Source organism: Pseudophryne corroboree, assembly GCF_028390025.1.
Source record: "Pseudophryne corroboree isolate aPseCor3 chromosome 3 unlocalized genomic scaffold, aPseCor3.hap2 SUPER_3_unloc_51, whole genome shotgun sequence".
NCBI classification, from domain to species: domain Eukaryota; kingdom Metazoa; phylum Chordata; class Amphibia; order Anura; family Myobatrachidae; genus Pseudophryne; species Pseudophryne corroboree.
Genome location: NW_026967543.1, coordinates 723621 through 744090, shown reverse-complemented (window position 1 = coordinate 744090; position 20470 = coordinate 723621). Strand labels below are relative to the sequence as shown.

Sequence of the window (20470 nt, the reverse complement as noted above, 5' to 3'; positions counted from 1 at the left end):
CTTCCTGCAGAGCGTTACTACTGCATACAACCTAAGTGCTCCCTGCAGAGTGTTACTACTGCATACAATCTAAGTGCTCCCTGCAGAGCGTTACTACTGCATACAACCTAAGTGCTCCCTGCAGAGCGTTACTACTGCATACAACCTAAGTGCTCCCTGCAGATCGTTACTACTGCATACAACCTAAGTGCTCCCTGCAGAGCATTACTACTGCATGCAACCTAAGTGCTCCCTGCAGAGCGTTACTACTGCATACAACCTAAGTGGCCTTTTCTGGTAACCACTATGTCTTACAATGACCACTTTGTTACTACCCGTAGCGTATCACACAATAAGACAGTGTTACTACCTATAATGTATAACAGTGGGATCGTTCTCACAGGCACAAAGAAACATATATGTACAATTCAGCACATATGTAATAATATTGGTATTGAGAGGAAATGTTTTCCTATAACAAGTATATCATTGTAAAACCCAGGCACCGATGTGATCAAGCAATAGTGAAACGTACGTCATCGGAAGCTCAGACGTACTCTGTCTCCGGGTGCACGGATTTTAAACCCGACCCGGCGTCTGTGCTCTCGAGCGGCTCCCAGCGCAGCGTTACAGGTCTCCTAGCGGTACTGACACCGCTCTCTGCACAGCGCTACAGATTTCCCAGCGGCATTGACACTGCAGCCACCATTTCGGGCAGGTACTCAGAGCGGCTCTCTCATTCCCGGGACACCACTCACCTCCTCTGCAATGTGTACCCGCAACAGGGGAGGGAGCGACTGATCCTGGGGACAGCAGAAGCTGCTCGCACTTTATCTTTCCTTCTGCTCTGGTGTTGGTGCTTTCCCTGCTCTCATTGTTCCCAGTCACTGCCCCACGGCACATGGGATAAAAGTAGAAGGGGGATTCAGCCTATATACACCAGAGCTTCTTTATATCTATCAGAGGAAGGATCTCTATCAGAAGAATGGTTATAGCACTGTTTATATAACAGCATATATTATCATTATTACAGGCTGCTACTCTCTCCACAGCCTCATTCATTCTTCAGATGTTATATTTCTGTAGCGGGTGCTGGAGATACAGAAAGGTGGTTCTCCTGATTTGTGGACTCATTGCACACAGACGTCATTACTAGTCACTGGTTACTACTCGTTATCTGACTGATTTATATTTATATCAGGCGTCACTCAGTGATTGGCAATAGTATTGTGTAGATACATGTTGGGACAACTTAGCAGGCCTTTGGAATTAAACAGGCAGAAAGCTGGATATTATCTATGCACTAACCTTTGGATAATATAATGTATACCTCGCTCTGTGACAGGGTTTCATATTGTATACCTTGTTACAGGGAATATCCCTTCTCAATAACAATATTGTCACAGAAGTGATACAAATGTGTAGAATTGGATATGCATGCCTTAGAGAACTGTGCTCTGTTACAGGGTTACACATGATATGCTCAGTCACAGGAGAACATCTTTTATTACCAACAATATTGTTTTATTCCATGTGCATATCTTTGTGATGTGGTCAGTTATCAATTTATATATGTACTGAATGGGTAACACATGTGATTGAGGATTCTGCTCTGGTACAGGGTTTTACAATGATATACTTGTTATAGGAAAACATTTCCTCTCAATACCAATATTATTACATATGTGCTGAATTGTACATATATGTTTCTTTGTGCCTGTGAGAACGATCCCACTGTTATACATTATAGGGAGTAACACTGTCTTATCGTGTGATATGCTACGGGTAGTAACAAAGTGGTCATTGTAAGACATAGTGGTTACCAGAAAAGGCTACTTAGGTTGTATGCAGTAGTAACGCTCTGCAGGGAGCACTTAGATTGTATACAGTAGTAACGCTCCAGGGAGCACTTAGGTTGTATGCAGTAGTAATGCTCTGCAGGGAGCACTTAGATTGTATGCAGTAGTAATGCTCTGCAGGGAGCACTTAAGTTGTATGCAGTAGTAATGCTCTGCAGGGAGCACTTAGGTTGTATGCAGTAGTAACGCTCTGCAGGGAGCACTTAGGTTGTATGCAGTAGTAACGCTCTGCAGGGAGCACTTAGGTTGTGTGCAGTAGTAATGCTCTGCAGGGAGCACTTAGGTTGTATGCAGTAGTAACGCTCTGCAGGGAGCACTTAGGTTGTATGCAGTAGTAACGCTCTGCAGGGAGCGCTAAGGTTGTATGCAGTAGTAATGCTCTGCAGGGAGCACTTAGATTGTATGCAGTAGTAACGCTCTGCAGGGAGCACTTAGGTTGTATGCAGTAGTAACGCTCTGCAGGGAGCACTTAGGTTGTATGCAGTAGTAACGCTCTGCAGGGAGCACTTAGGTTGTATGTAGTAGTGATGCTCTGCAGGGAGCACTTAGGTTGTATGCAGCAGTGATGCTCTGCAGGGAGCACTTAGGTTGTATGCAGTAGTAACGCTCTGCAGGGAGCACTTAGGTTGTATGCAGTAGTAACGCTCTGCAGGGAGCACTAAGGTTGTATGCAGTAGTAACGCTCTGTAGGGAGCACTTAGGTTGTATGCAGTAGTAACGCTCTGCAGGGAGCACTTAGGTTGTATGCAGTAGTAACACTCTGCAGGTCGCTGCTGTAAAACATTTTTCTGAGATCACAATCCCATTGTGAGAGGATTCAATAAATTTGATAAATAAAACCTGTGTTTAAATCCGTTTTATATTTCACTTGCTTATATCAGTTATTGCTCTACCCATATACCCATACATAGGTAGTGTTGGTATATAAATTATTTTATATCTTTCATTCATTTTTTGTCTCTCCAGGCTGACAATCAATTGCCTTATGTCATGCCTATTGAAAAATCTATCTTAAATAAAAATAATAAAAGTTATGTTTTAATTTATTCATGAAACATAAAGAAAAAAGAGTGTGCCACACATTAAGGCTTCTTTAGATATAAGCCCACTAGCGTTTTTTTCTAAACCCCCTAACCAGTCATTGCAATTTGCTTAATGACGCACCTCCAACCAGATTAGCTAATCTTTGGTATTAACACTATAGGATTATTCCATCTATCGGTTGGTTCATACATAGAAGGATCATAAAACAATTATCACTTGGGCCTGTGCATAGTCCTTCAGACTTAACGTCTTCCCTGGAAATACTTGTGGATGGAGCCCTTCATTCGCTTTGCCAGGATTCAAGGGTGGTCAATCTGTTGAAATCAGAGCACTACATTTTGGCCACTGTGCTCGATCCTAGGTTTAAAGCCTACGTTGTATCTCTCTTTCCGGACACAAGTCTGCAGAGGTGGAAAGACCTGCTGGTGAGAAAATTGTCAACTCAAGCGGAACGTGACCCGTCAACAGCTCCTCCTTCATTTTCTCCAGCAACTGGGGCTGCGAGGAAAAGGATAACATTTCCGAGCCCACCCGCTGGACACAAAAGTAACAATACAAGTGACACATTAACAGGAAATTGTTTCTGTCACCATAGCGACAATTATCTGGAAATAAGATAATACACAGACACATAAAAAGACTCAACCGAAATCTTTTGTTTTTAAATAACTTTATTTCATATCTTTGATACACAGATTTTTCTCTATATTTTACACTTAAAAAATACTTTACTCTGCACAACATGGATAAAATGTCCTTTAAATCACAGAAACAATTCCAGTTACATTATAGTATTGCAGGTAAGTAAAACAGATACATATCAGGAGAGACAAAACTCTATGGGGGTCATTCAGCCCCAGCCGCAATAGCAGCCTGCAGCAGTTTGCTGGTGGTGACAAAATGCACGTGCGCAGCGGCCGCGCAGACACACATTGTGGCCGCATCCCTGAGGGGTGAACGCGGGCAGGTGAGGACCATTTTCCAGGGGCTGCGTGATGTCACATCTGCGTTCATCTCTGATTAACCCCCTATAAGCTTCCAGAGTGCACCTCATATCTCATCTTTTCCAAGTTACTACAAATGATATGAGATCGGTAGCAGCACTACTTTCAGGATTATTACACAGAACACACATAAAGGCTGACACAGCAAATAACCGTAACACATACAAGGGATTAATTAGAAATAAGGAATATTTATTAAGTCTAATTATCAACTGGTTCTGTGCAGAACACATACACCTCTTTACTGCCTCCAGCAGCCCCTGGTACTGCACTGCGGCCATCTGCCCTGTCTCTCACTACTGCCACCCACCCTGTCTCCCCCCCCACTACTGCCATCCACCCCGTCTCCTCCCAGTACTGACACCACCCTGTCTCCCCCCACTACTGTCACTGCCGTCTCCCCCACTACTGCCACCGCCCCATCTCCCTCCCCAAATGCCACCCACCCTGTCCTCCCCCACTACTGCCAGTGCCCTGTCTCCCCCCACTACTGCCACCCACCCTGTCCTCCCCCACTACTACCACTGCCCTGTCTCCCCTCTGACACCTTAGCGCTGCTTGGGGACAATATTACCCATAGACAGTGCCTCTGGCAGCCCCCGCTACAGCACTAGTGCCACCACCCTGTCTTCCCCCTGACATCTCAGAACTTCTTGGGGATTCTTGGTACTGCTGGTAAGAGTCCTTCATCTGCAGGTGGAAGTAAGCAGGTGGACCCTGGTCATGTAGGGCTGGGAGAGTCAGTAAGATTATGTAATAGAGTCACCATCTTACAGGCAGCCGGTGAATGGAGCAGAGAATGGGTGTTATGTGGCAGGAACGGGCTGGTTAGGTAACAGCCTGGCTGCTGCATTCTGTACAAGCTACAAGCGGTGCAATTATTTTGCTGGGAGACCCAGGTAGAGGACATTGCAGTAGTCTATGGGGTATATGCAATTCCGGGCGAATTGCGGCACATTTTCACCCATTTTTAAATTCGACACAATTCGACCGTCGGAATTCGACATATTCAATAAAAAATGAATTTGACAGTCCCGCTGTCAAAAAACGGGCGATTTGACGGATTTTGATTAGATTTTTAAAAATGTTTAAAAAACGGGAAAAAACACGGGAAAAAATTGCGTGGGGTCCCCCCTCCTAAGCATAACCAGCTTTGGGCCGGTCCTGGTTGCCAAAATACGGTGAAAAAAATGACAGGGGATCCCCCGTATTTTAACCGGGCTCTGCGCCTGGTCCTGGTGCAAAAAATACAGGTCACACGTATTTTTTGTACCAGCACCGGGCTCCACTAGCTGGACAGATAATGCCACAGCCGGGGGTCACTTTTATACAGCGCCCTGTGGCCGTGGCATTGTATGTATGACTGTAGGTAGATCTTCTGAGGGAAATAAGTACTGGAGTCTGGCTATGTTCCTCAGATGAGGATCTGATTGTGGCTGATACATGATGTGTAAGTGTCACTCCACCATCCATTACACCAAGATTCCGCACATGATCAGCATTTTGTAAATCTGAACCCCCAAGCAAAAGTCTGGTTAGTTTGCAAAGCTGAGCTGTAGCCCTGCCCTTTGTTGGTGAGCTTTTACCATATAGACCTGTTTCACCAGGACTGAGTCACAGCCAACTGGCATCACCCACACCTGGAGCTCAGCGAGACCATTTAGGATTGTATATGTATATTGCAAAAAGCATAGGAGATAGGATAAGAACCTTGAAGAACAACACATGGCAATGATGAGTATACTCCAGAAGATTAAAATGGTTCCTCAACTGAGTGATGTCTATTGTGTGCAACAAGAGCTGATTTATTTCTCAGAGTATGGAAATGGCCTCTCACCTGTGTGAGTTCGCTGATGTCTAACAAGATGTGATTTTTGTGTATAACATTTCCCACACTCAGAGCAAGAAAATGGCTTCTCACCTGTGTGACTTCTCTGGTGTTTAACAAGATGTGATTTGTGTGCAAAACCTTTCCCACACTCAGAACATGGAAATGGGTTCTCACCTGTGTGAGTTCGCTGATGTGTATCAAGATATGATTTCTGTGTAAAACATTTCCCACACTCAGAACATGGAAATGGGTTCTCACCTGTGTGACTTCTGTGATGTATAACAAGATGTGGTTTTTGTGTAAAACATTTCCCACACTCAGAGCAAGAAAACAGCTTCTCACCTGTGTGACTTCTGTGATGTATAACAAGATTTGATTTGTTTGCAAAACATTTCCCACACTCAGAGCATAGAAATGGCTTCTCACCTGTGTGAGTTTGCTGGTGTGTACCAAGATATGATTTCCGTGTAAAACATTTCCCACACTCAGAACATGGAAATGGCTTCTCACCTGTGTGACTTCTCTGATGTTTAACAAGATCTGATTTGTTTGCAAAACCTTTCCCACACTCAGAGCAAAGAAATGGCTTCTCACCTGTGTGAGTTCGCTGATGTGTAACAAGATATGATTTCCGTGTAAAACATTTCCCACACTCAGAACATGAAAATGGCTTCTCACCTGTATGACTTCTCTGATGTTTAATAAGATCTGATTTGCTTGCAAAACATTTTCCACACTCAGAACATGGAAATGGCTTCTCACCTGTGTGACTTCTCTGATGTATAACAAGATCTGATTTGTATGTAAAACATTTCCCACACTCAGAACATATCAGTGGCCTTCCACCTGCCTTACCTGTGTGTGGGTTAATAGGCTTTGTGTTCTGTGTAAAACATTTTGCATCTATAGAACAGGGAAACTCTATATCTACTGTCAGAGCTGGAACAGATGCACCAATATCAGAGTGATCAGGAGAACATTTCCCAGGATCAGAGGGATCAGCTGATAGAGCTGGATGTATAATTGGGGTGATGGGATTAGCTCCTGGAGAATCCTGTCTACTGTCATTATCTTTTATGTCACAATCCGGGGATAACATTAGATGTCCTTCTGAGATATTCCTGCTTGTGTGTCCATCTGCTGGAAATAAAATACATTATGGAAATGTGACATTTTCTGTAACAATATTAATCTTGTAAACAATAGGAGAAGACAACTCGCTGGGACACTTAATTGTAAATGTGTGTGTATAATAAAACATAACTTTTAATGAAGGCTTTATAATACTGTGTCTAAGACTATCATTGTGTCCACCCTCCTGAGAACACTCACAATAACAAATGTAATATTATAATAAGACTTAGATATATCTCTCTCTTGTACTGGTAACTAACCATGAAGTATAAATGGAGATGTAGTCACTCGCCAAGTCCTATCTCAGCACCAATGTAAAACAATGGATGGGGAACATATCGTATGAATTGGAGATTCTAGATGAACAATAACATCAGTCATATGAGCTGATGGATCAGAGAAATGTCTCCTAACGTTACTCCTGGAAGCATTGGTAAGGTAGCATTCCTTTATGTGTGTGCTCATACGCTGGTAAGCCTGTATATGTGTTACTCACCCTTATATAAGGTATATTGCTACAGCAGAGTAGGTATGGAACAAGGTACTTTACATGCAATACACCATATGATACCTTGCAATTATCATCATCTGCTAGGTAATAATCTACTTTCTCTTACGTCCTAGGGGATGCTGGGGTCCATTTAATACCATGGGGTATAGACGGGTCCTTTGGGAGCCACTGGCACTTTAAGAGTTTAATAGTGTGGGCTGGCCCCTCCCTCTATGACCCTCCTACCAGACTCAGTTTAGAAAATGTGCCCGGAGGAGCCGGACACAGCTAGGGGAACTCCTAGGAGTTGTTTATTTTCTAGAGTTAGTTAGGTTTCAGGAAGGCTGCTGGCAACAGCCTCCTTGCTTCGTGGGAGTAGGAACCAACTTTCTGAAGAGTTAATGGTTCTCTAGTGGTTCTCTAGTCTGCTGACAGGACACTGAGCTCCTGAGGGTGCTGATCGCAAGCCCACGAGGTGACTGCTCTCTCCCGCAGCATGGCCGCCACCCCCTAACAAAGCCAGAAGAAAGAAGAGTGATGAGTACAGCGCCAGCATCCCGGTTAGCAGGTCACCGGTGGGTAAACAGGCCCTGATCCAAGCACCGAGGGACACTCTGCTCAGGGTCCACTTTTTTCGTATTAAAGAACACATTTTACAGGCTGCTTTGTATTCCTCATCCACAGGTGAGTGCCTGGATAATCTGTAGAAATTTCTCCTGTGACGCTGGGCAAAAGGCGTCTATTCCACCCAAGGAAATGTACAATACAAATGGGTATTTCCTACTAAGGTTATTGTAATGTGAAACGGCGCCTTCGCAGTGATACCTTCACCCGAGGATGGCCCTGCTATTCTGAAAACATAGGATTTTAATACCTACCGCTAAATCCCTTTCTCGTAGTTAATAGGGGATACTGGGATGGTCTTAGTACCATGTGGTATAGATGGGGTCCATGGGAGCCTGGCACTTTAAAACTTCTTCAGAGTGTGCTGGCTCCTCTCCTCTATGTCCCTCCTGCAGACTCAGTCTAGGAAAACTGTGCCCGAGGAGACAGACATACTTTGAAAGGAGGAAAAGAGACAAGAAAGTGGTGAGAGAACGAACCAGCACACAACATAACAAGAGGATAGCAACACTAACCACAACTTGAAAATAGGGACAGCAAAAGCAGACCAAAAATACAACACACAAGAACAACTCTTGCTGGAAAAATCAAAGCACAGAGGCTGGTGCCCAGTATCCCCTATGGACTATGAGAAAAGGATTTACCGGTAGATATTAAAATCCTATTTTCTCTAATGTCCAAGGGGATACTGGGTTGGTCTTAGTACCATGGGGAAGTTCCAAAACTCCAAACTGGGTGGGAGAGTGCTGAGACCCCATCAAAACTGATTGACCAAACTGAAGATCCTCAGTAGCCAAGGTGTTGAACCTTTAAAACTTTACTGCATGTTCGAACCCAACCAAGTAGCTGCCCAGCATAACTACAAAGCCAAAACACCCCGGGCAGCCACCTAGGAAGAACCCACTGACCGTGTGAAGTGGGCCTGAACAGACCGTGGCAGCGGCAAAGCCGCAGAAGAGTGAGCCTGTTGGATCGTAAGCCTGATCCAACACGCAATAGACTGCTTCGAAGCAGGACAACCAATCTTTGAAGCATCATAGAGAACAAAGAGCGAGTTTGATTTTCTGAGAATAGCTGACCTCTTGGCATAAATCTCCAAAGCCCGAACCACGTCCAAGGACATTGGTGTAACAGACGTCCCAGTGACAACCAGAACCACCATCGGCCAATTGATATGAAATGCTGACAGCACCTTAGGCAAGAATGTCTAGCGAGTTTTAAGCACCGCTCTATCCTCATGAAACACCAGAGAAGGACTCTAACAGGATAAGGCCCCTAATTCCAAAACATGCCTCACTGAGGCCAAGGCTAACAACATGATAGCCTGCCATGTCAAATACTCCATGTCCACCTTGTGGAAAGGTTCAATCAAACCTATTGGAGAAAGGCCAGAACCAAATTGAGAACTAACGGTGCTGTGGGAGGCACAAAGGGTGGTCGAATATGAAGGACCACTGGGAGAACGGCCAATTGTTCCCTGGAAGAAAAAGACAAGGCTGCGATTTTTCACTTTTATGGAGCCTAAACGTAGGCCCACATCCACAACAGCCTGCAGGAAGTGCAAGAAATGTACCAGATGAAAATCCACAGCAGAATACGGTTGACCTTCACACCAAGAGACACATTTCTTCCATATGCGATGGTAATATTTCGATGCGACCATCTGGCCGGCTTTCAGCATAGTCGAGATAACCTTGCCCGGAATCTCTTTACTGGCAAAAATCCTCCCAATATACTTCCATTGCATCAAACGTAGCCGTTGTAAGTCTGGATAGACGAATGGCCCTTGTGTAAGATGATCATCCTGAATTGGCAGAGGCCAGGGGCCTACGAGTAATAAGGCTAAAATGTGTACATACCAGGCCCTGTGGGGCCAGTCTGGGGCAATCAGAATTGCCTGAACTCTGTCCCTTTAAGTCTTTTGAGAACTCTTGGAATTAGAGGAACTGGAGGCAACAAGTACACCAACCAGTAAATCCACGGTTTCGCCAAAGCGTCCACTGCTGTGGCCTGTGAATCCCTCATCCCAGAACAGTAACGCAGAAGCTTCTTGGTGAGCTGAGAAACCAACAAGTTGATTTGCGGGTAGCCCCACCGATGAAATATCTGCTGAAACACTTGCGGGTAGAGGCCCCATTCCCCCAGGTGCAGATCGTGTCTACTGAGGAAGTCTGCTCCCCAATTGTCTACTCCCGGAATTAATATGTCAGAAATGGCCTTGGGATTCCGCTCCACCCAGAGAAATATCTGTGACACCTCCCTCATTGCAGCTCTGCTGTTTGGACCTCCTTGTTGGTTTATGTACGCCATAGTTGGTGCGTTTTCCAACCATACCTGTATGGCCTGATACTGAAGGATATAAAGAGGTCAGCAGAAGGGCACTGTAAATCGCCCTGAGTTCCAAAACATTTATCAGAAGGGAAGCTTCTTGATCAGACCACCTTCATTGGAACCGAGCCCCTAGGGTCACTGCACCCCAATTATGGAGGCTTGCATCCTTTGTCAGCAGAATCCAATGATGAATTCCGAAGTGTTGACCCTCTGGAAGGGAGATCAGCAACCACCATAAGAGGGAAATCCTGGCGTTTCGTGTAAGGCATATCATCTGGCGTATGTGCAGATGTGACCCAGACCATTTGTCCAGCAGATCCAGCTGGAATGGTCATGCATGAAATCTTCTGTACCGAATTGCATTGTAGGAGGCCATCATCTTTCCCAGTAAGCGTATGCAAAGATGTACCGAGATTTTGTTCAGCTTCAAAATGGAATATACCATCGTCTGAATTATCTTTGCCTTGTCCATAGGAAGGAACACCTTCTGAGACACCGTGTCCAGTATCATTATCAGGAACTGAAGCCTCTGCGTAGGTTCTAGGTGGGATTTCTGCAGATTGAGAATCCACCCATGATCCGTGAGTAGTCGTGTTGGAAGGCTGATCTTTTCCATCAACGGTGCTCTGAATATAGCCATTATGAGGAGATCATCCAAGTTAGGAACGATGTTCACTTCCTGCTTGCAGAGTTGTAGCAACATCTCTGCCATCACCCCTGATAACACCATCAGTGCCATTGAGAAACCGAAAGGCAAGGCCTGAACCTGGTGGTGACTGTCCTGTAGTGCAAACCTGAGGTAAGCCTGAAGAGGCGGCCATATTGGGATGTGAAGATACGCATCCTTAATATCCAGAGAAACCAGGAATTCCCCTTCTTCCATGTCACGCTTGGCTTGAGTTGGGGATCTGACGACTGATAATTGACTGAGGGAGCAGCTATCGGCAAAGGAAGGAAACAAGGTGGCTGAATGTAGTTCTTACTCATGGCTTGAATACTTAGGCCTGAAGATGTAATGGGGTAGGCAATGAGGACAATGACCCGGAACGATACACTGAAGAAAGAGGAATTCAGTTTTAATGAGACCTCAATCATACACAATGACTAGGAGAGAAGTCTGAGTGAATTCTGAAAGATGAAAGGTTAGTGATTTGTAAACGATGCTGAAGAATAGTGAATGAAGAAGTGACTTGTGATTTGTAAACAATGCTGAAGAGAGGATCGCTGTGAGCACCATCAGCAAATGGAGACCCTCTACCAGATAGAGGGCCCAGTGGTTAAACCACAAGAGCAGGTGGACTGGGAGCAAAGGACTGCAATAACAGAACTGACCACCAGGCGGACACAACAGACCCAGGATACCAGAGGTTAACCTGGGAGCGCAGGGCACCTTACTGCAGCAAGTAACTTGAAGTACTGGCAACTTAGCTAAGCATAAACCCTTCTTTATAAGGGAAGCCTGTACCGGACTGGCTGGACGCGAACTGGGATACCTATTGACTAGGATTGGTCTCCAATGTGGTGGCTCCCTGCACAGAGGACACATGTGAAACCAGCACAAAGCCACGACCTCTGGCCTCAGCCTCCCAGATGCCGCACTCCAGCAACAGGACACTCGGAAACAGACACCTCCGGCTGCCATGCTCCGCTCCCCAGGACCCGGACCCCGGCCTCCAGACACCCGGCAGCCGCACCGGAGGACCTTGCTGCTGTAGTTTCTATCCATCGCAGCGACACAAGCCAGCTAAGAGGAAGTCCGCAGGGACCAGAACCGGTGGTAAGACTCCAGATGCTGACAGTACCCCCCTTTTTAGGGTGGTCTCCGAACACCCACGCTGCTTAGTGGGATTCTTGGCATGAAAGTCACAACTCAGTCTTGGAGCATGAACATCCTCTGCAGCCACCCAAGATCTTTCCTCCGGACCATATCCTCTCCAATCTATGAGATACTGGAGACGACCATACCTCTTGCGGAAGTCAAGAAACTTATGAACCTCGAATTCCTCATTTTGAGCAGCTTGAACCTTCGGAGGTTAAGGGAAAGCTGCCCGAAAATGATTTAGTACAGGAGAGTTTAGCAGAGAAATGTGAAAGGCATTGGGAATTTTCAAATAGGGAGGCAGTTTCACCCTGTAAGAAACAGGATTCAACACTCTTAATAGGATACGGACCGATGAATCTTGGAGCAAACTTTTTGTAGGAACTTTGAGTTTCTGGTGGATATCCAAACACGATCTCCCACTTTGAGACTAGGAACAGCCCTATGTTTCCGATCAGCGCAGGTCTTTTATTTCTGGGAAGTCTTAAGTAGCGCCTTATGAATTTGTCTCCAAATCTTAGTGAACTGACGAAGAGCGGATTCACCAGCAGGAACCTCAAGAGGTGTTAGAGATTAGAAGGAAGGAACTCATGGATGAAAACTATAGTTAATGAAGAAAGGAGTGGAATTGGTAGAAGAATGATATAGGTTACAGTATGCAAACTCAGCAAATGGGAGGTAATCCATCCAGTCTTCCTGAGCAGGGGACATGAACATCCGTAAGAAAGTTTCCAGATCTTGGTTGACTCTTTCAGTCTGTCTGTCAGTCTGGGGATGGTAGGCTGAAGAGAAGTTCAACTTGATTCCTAGGACAGAGCTGAGAGCTTGGCGACGAATTAAGGACCCTAATCAGAAACTATTTCCTGTGGAAGGCCATGCAAATGAAAAATCTATGAGAAAAACAATTTGGATAGTTGAGGAGCAGAGGGAAGACCGGTGAGGGGTATGAAGTGAGCCATCTTCGAACACCATTCCACAATGACCCAAATGGTGTTATGCCCTCTGGAGACCGGCAAATCGGTTATGAAATCCATAGAGATGCGAGTCCAAGGCTTTTGAGGTGTTGGAAGTGGATGAAGAAAACCTGAGGGAGATGCTTGTGGACTTTTATGTTGAACACATTTAGAAAAGGCTGCTACAAATTCAAAAACACCCGTTTTAAGATGAGGCCACCAGTAGAATCGCTGAATGAACTGGAGAGTCTTAAGACCACCGGCATGACACATGAAAGATGAAGAATGAGCCCACGTAAGCTATTTCCTGCAAAATTTTGGTGCTACAAAAGTTCTCCCTGGAGGAGGTAGAGGAACAGTACGAGTTGAAGCAAATGAAGCCGGAATCAGAATAAACTGTTTCTCAGAGGAGTTGAGTGAATCATCTGTTTGAAAAGAATGAGAAAGTGCATCTGCTCTTCAATTTAAGGTTCCTGGGCGGTTAAAGAGTTTGAAGGAGAACCGAGAGAAGAAGAGAGCCCACCTGGCTTGCCATGGGTTTAAACAACGAGTTTAAACAATGGGTTTAAGCCATCATGGAAGGACTTGGAGGAGAAGACAGAATGGGAGAAGATTCTGAATGATCAGGACTGGGGCTCAATGTTAGTTGATTAGGAAGAAGAAAAGGTCTCAAGTCAGTTTGAGAGGTTTCCTGTTGAGGACGAGGTTTAGCTTTCTTATGAGATGATTTTCCAGTTCTGCCCATTCTTCAGCATAACATTACGGAGATTAGAGAACAAGGTCAGGAGGCCAGTAGCGACATAGTAGAAGTATTGAAGTGTGGAAATAGGGAGACATCAGTGAGCATAGACCCCAAGTGGCCATCGGTTACAGGAACATTGTGAGGTCAGTTGTTTATGGGTAATAGCATGAAGGTGCCATCCTTGAGCGGTACAGTAATTTATAGGAGCCAGCAACTGGAGCCTGCTACTGTCCTGGACACATGGACTGTTACGTCGTAGCTATACTGATGCCCCAAGAGCTCTAATTGGATCTGGCTGGGATTGATGGGAGCAGGAGGGAAAAAAAACAGCAGCAGTCAAATAGTGTGGAGGATGTAGTCAGCACAGTCTGCCACCAGAGGGAGTCGACAGAGCAGGAGTGGAGGCCAGACAATAATAATAATAAAAGCAGTTCAGGCGACCACTTACTGCCCAGGTAGGGCCGCAGTGGCAGAAGTCCTTGCAGGAAATCACTGAGGCTGTAGTGAAGGGCACTGATCATGAGCTGGCAGTGTCTGTAGCTCCCAGAGAAGCGGCTGGTTTCAGGAGGGCATGTGGCTATATTGCCAGTTTTCAAGATGGCACTTCTGGCAGGGAAGCTCAGATCAGAAGAAACTGGCTGGCTATGGCGGGTGAACCAGGTCAGTAATAAGGCAGGAGAGGAGAGAGTACTAGGATGCAGTGGCACAGGGTAGTGTATCTGGCTGCGTAAGAACCCCACATGTATGTCCACTATAATTCACAGCTCCACCAGATTCCCCCATAGCACCATGGGTTAGGAGGAGAGGGGGAGATGCCGGGACACTGCTGAAGTGATGACAGGCAAGTGCTCCATGTATTCCCCGGTGCCACGACTCAGGGCTTCAACGGCCGGACAGTAGGAGAAGGCAGGCTGCAGGCGGGTGAGCTGACTAACCTGACACGTCCCTGCTGAGGCCACCAATCCCCGTAGTATGCACCGCATCAGATGCCGGGAAAGCAGCTCCGCTCTGTGTCTCCCGCCGCAGTCACTGCTGATCCCCAGTCAGCCTCTCCACACGACTCCATCAGCACGGCTAGGCACAAGAGTGGACAGGGTACACAGCCCTCGGTGAGTAGCAGCGCTACCTCGCTGAGGTCCGGTCCCGCGGTGGGATCACTGCACAATTTCAGTCCACAGCTTCAGATCCGGGTGTAGGCCGCAACCTGCAAAAGCTAAATGAATGGCTCCCCGGCGCCGCAACCTACACACCGGGGTGTCAAAACACACAGAGGGGCAAGAAAGGGCCTGGAAGAACCCGTATGACAGCTGTAAAAGGCAGAAAGGACCTATATAAGCAGGAGCTTCTTTATCCTGTTTCCTGCTGCTTTTCCAGTCAGGCCATACCCCCTGTGACATCTTTTATTGATGTTGAAAACAAAAGTAATGTTGATTTTCGCACCAATCTAAGACCTGCAAATCTACTTTGGGAGCCACCTCCCTTTTTTTAAACAGTCCCCAGCTGGACGAGGATAACTGGAATTCCATTTCCTGGAATTCTAACTTCCTATTGGGCGTAACCCAAAATTTCCATCAGCTGTTTTGGGATGTTTAAACACAGTTGTCTTAGTTTTTATAGTTTTTAACACAGGCTCCGCTGCCTTTTCTAAGGATGGAATGGCTTACATAGCACTAATTAGCTCAGGTATGTCAGGTATGTCCAGACCTTCCGAAGTGCAATGAGTCCTCATCCTCCAACGAATCCTCATCTAAAACATGTGTAGACTGTGAAGATGTTGTATCATATCTATGTGATTTACTTACCACCAGCCTTTCAGCCTGCTTTTTTGAGAGGCTGACAATTCCATAGGTGTATAAACCTCAGAATGAATGTTGCATGTAAGGGTTAATAGGGAATCCTATCACTGGTATAGGAGCTGGTATAAACTGCTCAGCTACATTGGATAATGTCTGTGCAAAGTAGCCCATGAAGGTTCACCAGAACCTGTGCATGCCTCACTGTACACGTGGGTAAGCGTTGTCGAGACCCGGCGGGGAGTTGTTGGAGCGACTCTACGGTGCGTATAAGATGCTTTTTTAGAAAGTTCACTCCAAAAAATTAGTAATACTATAAAAATAAAATAAGAAAACTTATGGCTCCTGCCGCACCAAACAAAATAGACGTTATGCTAAGAACTTACCATTGATAACGTGATATCTCTTATGTCCATAGGTATCCACAGGATAACATTGGGATATGCCGAAGCGACAGCGGAAATGGCACCAAACAGTCACAAGCTTTCTGGCCTCCCAGGATGCATTGGGGCTCTTGCATATAATCCCGCCCACTGTCTCAGTCAAATCAGTTGTTTCCACAGCAATTTAGGCAGGAACATCATGTAGAACCCTGTTCAGGCGATAAGAACACAAATGTACCCCCTTCCATACAAGAGGGAAGAGGTTTAGTGATTGTAAAGATCCTCAAATCAGGTGCGTCACGGTGGGATCCCTGTGGACATAGGAGAAATCAAGTTATCAACGGTAAGTTCTTATCATAACATCTACTTCTCCGGCTGGGTCCAGAGGTTATCCACAGGATAACATTGGGATTCCCAAAGCCATTTTTAGTGGTGGGGACGCTCCTGATTAGACAGGAGAACCTTTCGTCCGAATTTAGCGCCATGAGAGGCAAAAGTATCCAAGGAGTAATGTCTAATGAAAGTGTTAATGGAAGACCATGTGGCTGCCTTACAAATCTGTTCTGCTGAAGCACCATGTTGTGCCGCCCAAGAAGGACCTATCTTATGTGTAGAGTGTGCAGAGACATTAGCCGGAACAGGGAGATCAGCACGCGAATTAGCTTCTGAAATTACCATTTGGAGCCATCTCGCCAGCGTCTGTTTACTAGCAGGCCATCCTCTTCTGTGAAATCCGTAGAGAATGAAGAGAGAATCTGTTTTTCTGATGGCACTAGTACGATCCACGTAGATTCTTAACGCACGGACCACGTCCAGCGACGCTTCTCCCGCAGAAAGTCTCGATACCTGAAAAACCGGGACTACAATCTCTTCGTTAAGGTTAAATTTTGAGACCACCTTCGGAAGATAACCAGATCTAGTTCTGAGTACTGCTTTATAAGGAAAAAAGATCAGAAAAGGAGACTTACACAATAGTGCTCCTAAATCTGACACTCTTCTAGCTGACGCCATTGTCAGTAGAAAGAGAACTTTAGCTGTCAACCATTTAAGATCTGCTCTCTTAAGTGGTTCAAACAGAGGTCCCTGAAGGATTTTAAGAACCAGATTCAAATCCCAGGGAACTGCAGGAGGAACAAAAGGTGGTTGAATGTGTATCACTCCCTGAAAGAAAGTACGCACATCCTGTAAGTCAGCAATCTTTTTCTGAAACCATAAAGTTAATGCTGATACCTGAACTCTCAAGGAAGCTACTTTTAACCCTTTATCCAATCCTGCTAGAAGGAAATCCAAAATCCTGGATACTTTAAAAGATCTTGGATCCAAACTTCTTTCGCTACATGAATGAGTATAGGCTTGCCATATTCGATGATAAATACGAGCTGAAGAAGGTTTTCTTGCTCTAAGCATAGTTTGAATTACTTGTTTTGAAAATCCTCTTGCTTCTAAGATAGAGGTCTCAACAGCCACGCCGTCAAAGACAGACGATCCAGATGACTGTGATAACAAGGACCCTGCATTAGTAGATCTGGACGTTGAGGGAGCAGTATTGGAGCTTCCACGGACATCCTTAGCAGATCTGTGTACCAATGCCTTCTGGGCCAAGCTGGAGCTATTACAATTATGGCTCCCTTTGCTTGCTTTATTTTCCTCACTACCCTGGGTAACAGGGAGACTGGAGGAAACAGATATGCTAGACGCAACTCCCAATTCACTGACAGTGCGTCTACAAGGATTGCTGCGGAATCCTTTGTTTTTGATCCGTATATCGGAACTTTGTTGTTCAGATGAGACGCCATGAGATCTATCTCTGGCAACCCCCATCTGTTTACTATGGTCTGAAACACTTCGGTTTCCTGAATGGTTGTCGACTGAGAAAATCCGCTTCCCAGTTCAGCACTCCTGGAACAAACACTGTTGACAATGCTGGAAGATGGAGCTCTGCCCACCTTAGTATGTGAGTTACTTCCTCCATCAATCTTTTGCTGTGAGTTCCTCCCTGATGATTGAGGTATGCTACTGCTGTAGCATTGTCTGAACGAATCTGGACTAGTCTTCCTTGCAGACTGTCCTTTGCCTGAACTAGAGCCATATATATGGCCCTTATTTCTAACAGATTTATTGGCAGGCAACTTTCCCTTATGGTCCATTTTCCCTGGAACCAGAGGCTTTCGAACACCGCTCCCCAGCCCTGAAGACTGGCATCTGTTGTCAGGATTTGCCAATCCGTTACCCAAAAAGGTCTCCCCTTGCTTAGATGGTCTGTCTGTAGCCACCAAGCTAAAGACCTTCTTACGTCTACTGGAAGATTAATCATCTGTCTTTTTATTATCTGATGTCTTCCTTTCCATCGGGTCAGAATGAGATGCTGTAGAGGTCTGGAGTGGAATTGTGCATATTCCACCATGTCGAAGGTTGACACCATCAGACCCAACAGTCGCATTGCTGCATGGACTGACATTGTCTGAGCGTGCAACGACTCCTGAGTCATTACTTGCACCTTGGATATCTTTTTCCATGGTAACAAGATTCTCTGTAGACCTGAATCCAATATGGCCCCCAAATGAACCATCCGTTGTGACGGACTCAGAGACGACTTTTCCCAGTTTATGAGCCACCCGTGTCTTTGTAGACAAACTATTGTCCGTTGAAGATGGCTCAAAAGTAATTCCTGAGATTGTGCCAGGATTAAAAGATCGTCAAGGAATGGAAATAATCTTATCCCCTGCTTGCGGAGATAGACTGCCATAACCACCATAATTTTGGTTAACACCCTGGGGGCTGTTGCTAGCCCGAAGGGCAAAGCCTGTAACTGAAAATGTTGCTGGAGGATGGCAAACTGGAGGTAACACTGATGAGACTGTGCTATAGGCACATGTAGGTAAGCATCCTGTATATCCAGAGATACCATGTAATCTCCCGGTTCCATGGCCAAAACTATGGAGCGTAATGTCTCCATGTGGAACCTTGGAAACCAAATGTATTTGTTTAACATTTTGAGATTGAGAATGGGTCGGAATGACCCATTTGGCTTCTGCATCAAAAATAGATTGGAGTAAAACCCCTGTCCCCATTGTGTTGGGGGTACTTGGATAATTACACCAGACTGAAGCAATTTCTGAACCGCTTCCTGCAGGTCACTGGCCTTTGACTCTATTCGAGATGGACTGGTGCAAAAAAACCTTTGAGGAGGCTGCCTCTTGAAGGGGAAACCATAACCGAGAGATACCACCTTCTGCACCCATGCATCTGTCTTCGACTGCTGCCATATATGTGCAAATTGAAGGAGTCGGCCCCCAACCCTGGAATCCTCCAGGCGGAGGCCCGTACCCTCAGACTGATGGCTTCTGTTCTGGCTTGGAAACCGGCCGTCTATTGGCCCATTGCTTCCTACCCCTAGTTGACTTATTGAAATGGGGTTGCTTAGGTTCCTTTTCCCTTTTGCTCTGCCTTGGCTGAAATTTCGAACCCCTAGTCTTAGGGTTATAACTAGCCGGAAATCTGACCTTCTTGGATTCAGCTTCCGATTCTAGAATATCTGTCAATTGTTTTCCAAACAGAATATCACCAGCGAAAGGCAGAGCTTCCAGAACCTTCTTGGATTCTACATCCGCTTTCCAAGTACGTAGCCAAACTGCTCTGCGAGCAGCTACTGTCAAGGCTGATGCTTTAGAAGCAATTGTACCCATATCAATTGCTGCTTCTTCCAAATATTGCGCAGCTTGTTTTATACGGACTAAAAGAGATTCCGCCTCCCCTGTGGAAGGGGAGAGGCCTTTTTCTAGTTTCTCCACCCATTCTACCATCGCTCTCGTCATCCAGACTGAAGCCATAGCTGGCCTTACTACAGCCCCCGAGAGAGAAAAAAATATTTTTCAATAAACCATCTATTCTTCTATCTGTGACATCATTCAGTGAAGTAGACGGCAATGGTAAAACAGATTTACGCACAAGTCGCACTACATGTGCATCTACTTTAGGAGGAACTTCTCTTTTTGAACAATCCGCAGCTGGAAAAGGATAATAAGAATCCCATTTTTTCAGAATCTTATATTTTTTACCAGGTGTAGCCCGAGGTTCTTCCATCATTTCCGTCAGATCTTCTGATACTGGAAATTCAGTCCTAACTGTCTTTGTTCATTTAAACACAGGTGCTTTAGATTTTGACACTGTCTTGGCTGATTCCTCCAAAGAGAGAATAGTCTTCATTGCATCAATAAGCTCAGCTATATCCTCTGAGCTAAAACTCTCCGACTGATCATCATATGAGGTATTAGAATACACTGTATCCTCATCTGTTGTATCATCTTGTGTAGTCTGGAACATGGATGTATCTACCCTGGTCCTAACAGCCTGGCTACTTGTAGAAGCTACTGGAACCAAACCATAAGGTGAGAGCTGCATGTATGGGTTAATAGTGTAACCTATTCCCTGGGGTGGAACTGCAGGAGTTAATCTGTCCAATATTGCAGACAAGGTCTGCGTGA

The 20470-nt window shown here is 45.5% G+C and overlaps 1 protein-coding gene and 1 pseudogene across 1 annotated transcript; one reads left to right on the top strand and one right to left on the bottom strand.

Annotated features, from left to right (window-relative positions):
* The window catches only part of LOC134984405 (zinc finger protein 585A-like), a 176695-nt pseudogene that overhangs the window by 81466 nt on the left and 74759 nt on the right, over window positions 1-20470 (top strand).
* LOC134984406 (oocyte zinc finger protein XlCOF6.1-like) lies at window positions 5565-6853 on the bottom strand. Its single transcript, XM_063949996.1, has 2 exons — window positions 6060-6853; window positions 5565-5975 (listed from the first exon to the last, which is right to left on the bottom strand). Exons 1-2 carry the CDS (start codon window positions 6814-6816, stop codon window positions 5692-5694), a joined length of 1041 nt encoding a protein of 346 aa, XP_063806066.1. The 5' UTR covers window positions 6817-6853; the 3' UTR covers window positions 5565-5691.

Bases quoted from the DNA above. Each gene is read 5' to 3' on its own strand.
- LOC134984406 (XM_063949996.1), bottom strand. From the start codon at position 6,816: ATGTTATCCCCGGATTGTGACATAAAAGATAATGACAGTAGACAGGAT. The intron at 5,976-6,059 runs GTGAGAAGCTGT...GAAGTCACACAG, and splicing joins ACATCACAGAAGTCACACAG to GTGAGAACCCATTTCCATGT.